General features: G+C 45.3%; 1 protein-coding gene across 1 annotated transcript; it reads right to left on the reverse strand.

Moving 5' to 3' along the window:
- Window positions 1-600: 600 nt before the first annotated feature.
- On the reverse strand, window positions 601-3,528 carry vgll3 (vestigial-like family member 3). The gene is made up of 4 exons (XM_079276782.1): window positions 3,129-3,528; window positions 1,994-2,348; window positions 1,330-1,878; window positions 601-1,208 (listed from the first exon to the last, which is right to left on the reverse strand). Exons 1-4 carry the CDS (start codon window positions 3,231-3,233, stop codon window positions 1,168-1,170), a joined length of 1,050 nt encoding a protein of 349 aa, XP_079132908.1. The 5' UTR covers window positions 3,234-3,528; the 3' UTR covers window positions 601-1,167.
- Window positions 3,529-4,086: the final 558 nt, after the last annotated feature.

Here is a 4,086-nt window from a genome sequence, read left to right on the forward strand (position 1 = left end):
AAACCAGCATTTACTGTGTCTACCTGAAATCTGTCTTTCTGCTCGTGTCTTTGAATGTCTCAGTCGTCTGCCACTCTGACAAACTTCCTGTCCAGACAGGAAATGCATTCCTCGGTGTGTGTTTCTCAGTCTGGCAGTGTGTGTGTTTTCACATGCGTGTTTGTGTGGAGACAGACAACAGACATGTCATGATATCTAACTGTCTGTGGAATGCAACCCACTTCCCTACAGTGTAACTCAACTCCAGCCTGGTTTAGCTGTGTTTGTACCTGAAATATTAAAGTTATTCAGTCGTTCTTATTTTGAGCAAGAGCCCAGTTGCCCAATTTTCCTTCTTTTTGGGTGAATGGCAAAAGCACGACACATTATTGTCGTTTGGTATCTTACTAAAGGAAACTTTTGTCTGATTTGATGGAATGGAAAAGTTACGATGAGTTGCACAACACATGTATGTCTCTTGGGAGCAGGAATTGAATGAATTGAACACGTTTTCGATTGATGTGCTCAATACCCTCTCTAGCAAATAGAGGATTGACTTGGAAGAAAATGTTTTCCCTGGATTAGTAAATGTATGCCTGAAAAAGAACCTTCAAGTGCAAATACAGTTCAACAATTTATTCCTTAAACATATAATACCAATAGTTACACTACACAATCCCGTAAGGCAAAAAGTAAAGAAGCATTCAGGCAAGAATTTTAGCAAAAGTCATCCAGCAAACAACAACTTAGCATGGCAAAACTGTACACACAAAAACATTTAAAGTCAACAAACATTTACTGTACAAAACAAAATGTGGATCAAAATCAAGCTCTTGAAACAGAACCACTTGGTCTCACATTGCATGAAAGAGAAATGCAGTTTTGTGCCATCAGAGAAGAAGAGGCTTCCCATTCTTAAAGCTAGTAGTCCGTTTTTTTTAAATCATTCTTCGCGACCCTTGACCTGCAGCCAAAGCAGGAGATCACTGTCATTTAAGTCCAAAGCCTGAGTTCACCTCCATAATAAGTTCTGTTGACAGTGCAAGACTCATCGTCTAAGCTACAGTAAGCCTTCTATCTACATTGTACATTACAGTGCTGGTTTTGCAGCCATACATTGATAGAGCCACATAGTAGGTCCTTTTTGGTGTGAATTGATTCTTTTTTTCCTCAATGTCAGTACATCAGTTAGAACCAGACTGACGTCTTTGCTTTGGTCTGATCAAGAGCTGCAGGAGAGAAAGAAAGAAGGGGGAATTACTAATGTGCCGAGTGTCACTTACTGGGCAAGTTAGATGACGGGTGAAGTTCAACAAATGCTTGAAAGTGAATGTATTGCTTTGTATCTACCTGAGTCATACACCTCCAAGGATCCATGGAGGGCCGAGGGAGTCCAGGTGACAGAGGTAGCCGTGCCGGCGCTGCTGCTGCTGCTGCTGGGGTCCATCTCCGTCTTCAACCCCTCGCTGAGTGGGGAACTCCCTGTGCTGGCGGTCGGCTGGCTCTGGGTCCTAACACCGGGCAGCAGCAGAGGATTAAACCTGGGATCCAACGCTGAGCTGTGGGTTGGGTATGAATGGAGCATGGGGTGGTGGTGCCGGGTGTGGATGTGGGGGTGAGGGTGTGGGTGGTAGACGTTGTGGACGTTGGGGTAGCCACTTGAACTCGGGGGGTTCAGGCTGTAGGCCCAGCTGTCGTGGAGGGCAGCCGGAGGGGGGAGGCTGGCCTGGGAGAGCACGTGGTCGGCCCACAGAGCTCCATCTGGGTGGTTGAAGGAAACGGGGCTGGAAGAGAAGTCTGGGTGGACTGAGACAGAGACAGATGGAAGGCAAGGGCTGGCCTGGGATGGATAGGTGCTGTTCCACACTGAGCTGCTCTGACCCTCAGAGAGAGACCCATCTGAAACAATCGCATCACAAATACTTTAACACACGGGAACACAATAATTCCAGTGCTTTAAGGAATAGAATAACTCAGCTTTTTGACAACTATTTCAATTTACTGCACCCCTCACCTTTCCATAAGCCAGACATGGCTGAGGCCGACGGCTGAGTCACTCTGATAGGTTTGGTCTCGCTGTTAAAGGTGCTAGACTGACTGAGAGCCCGGGAGAAATGCTCGTCTACCACGTCACCGATGTCGCCTTGGAAGTAGGTGAACAAAACACAGCTGGAACTCAAGTACTCGGCCTCTGCTGGTTGAGTAGCATCCTTCAGGTCTGAATCGGATGTGGATCTACGGCCCGATTCGGTTTCTGGTGCTGCAGAACCCTGTCGAAGGCCTTGATTCCTGGAAAGCATCCCTCGTCCTCCTCCTTGCTGCTGCTGCTCCATACACTCCTGCATCTTACTGTAAACACTCAGCCTCCTCTGGAGGAAGAGACAGAGATCGAAAGGGATTCATTTACAGATCAAACCAGAAGTAAACTACATTTTAATAGAATCAGCAAATCATTTCCAAATTTTTTTGCCTGGAGAATAAAGAGCTAAATCTTATTACACATGTTGGTGATGCTACCCTAGTTTTCCAGACAATAAAAACATAAACCATTTCTAAGTCCCATAATCATAGGCTTGGAAGCTGTGTGAAAATGAGTTACTTTTTTCCCCACACTGCATTCCAACTATTTGTAAAGCTCAGTGTGCCCCATCCACATTCCTGAGTGACTGACCGGCTGTCATTACATCACCATTTGACCGCAGGATTAATAGTTGCGTGTCATTACGCCTGACCTGAAGTGAATGCCGAACATCAGGCCGGAATGTAATCATTCAAAACTGAAATTTAAGTTAAGAGGGGTGCATATGAGGGGTAATGGAAGTTTGAAGTGGTGTCCTGAAGAGAAGTCAGGCAATATAGTAAAAAGTAAGATTTGTTTTTGTATGTGCTTGTGAAAAGTCGACACAATATTTCTTTGGGGGAGGTCACATTCTCCAACTTAACTTTATGGTAGGCCTATATATAAATACACCAGAAGTTAACTTACGCATTTTCTTTAGCAGCCTATCAAAAATAGTTGTCCTTAATTAGCTATGCCACACACTTCTTTCCAAGGAGACATGAGCTCGTGAAATACCCAGCACTCAAAACTAAAAAAAGTAAGGTTGTGTAACTCGATAGATTCAAAAGTTGTATGAATAATATCTCACCTGTTGTTGCTGGTGGTGGTGGTTATAGTACGTCGCCTTGTATGCCGCTGCAGGGAGGTAGTGCGCTCCATAGCTTTGGTGGTACATCACATCCAGGCAACTCATAGCGACGGACCCGAGCGGTTAATGAGAAGAGAGGAGGGAAACGCGCACAACACGGCCGAGGGCTCTTCACTCCTGAGACTTCAGACGGGCTGTTTCCCCCCGAGCTATCGGTGCCTCCATATATGCCTGAACGCATACAATGGCCATGTCGTCCAGTTTGCATACAGACAATGCGCGTCCCGCTGCGCTCTCCACCAGCACCACCCGGGGCCACAAATGGATCAAAACGATATAAGACACACACACACACTGTATTCTAACGAAAAAAACTAAAAAAAACTTTTTAGACCGCCTCTGATTGGGTGAGTTATCCCTTCCCTCCGTCTCTCTCTCGTTCTGTTTTGGAGGGGAGTTATATTTAGAGAGGGCTGGGGCCATTTACTCACGCCCACCGAGGAACAGTGTGCATGGAGCAGTGGAGTTTAGCAAGGCACTAACATAGTCATGAGTGCAATGGTTCAATTCCCTCTGGTGGCACTCATTAATACAAGTTTGTACTCATACTGTGGGTCTTATACAGATCTTAGATCAGAGGTGTTTGACCTCAGGACTGCTTTTCACAGTTTAAGGTGGCTGCCAGGACTTTGGAAATACTTAAAGGGTAACTTTGGAATTTTTCAACCTGGACCCTGTTTTCCTATGTTTTTTTGTGTCTCAGCGACTGATGGGGACGACCATTTTTTGAATTGGTCTATTGTTGTGGGAGCACGTTGCAGCCAGACGGGCTGCAACTCAATCATGTTGGGCAATTGCGCACTACCAATAGGTCTACCAAAGTGATTTTTTTTTTTTTTTTTTTACCACTTTCAGACTCAGATTGTTGTTAAGTGTCTGACTGGATTATTGAAATAAA

This window comes from Melanostigma gelatinosum (genome assembly GCF_949748355.1).
Source record: "Melanostigma gelatinosum genome assembly, chromosome: 10".
NCBI lineage: Eukaryota > Metazoa > Chordata > Actinopteri > Perciformes > Zoarcidae > Melanostigma > Melanostigma gelatinosum.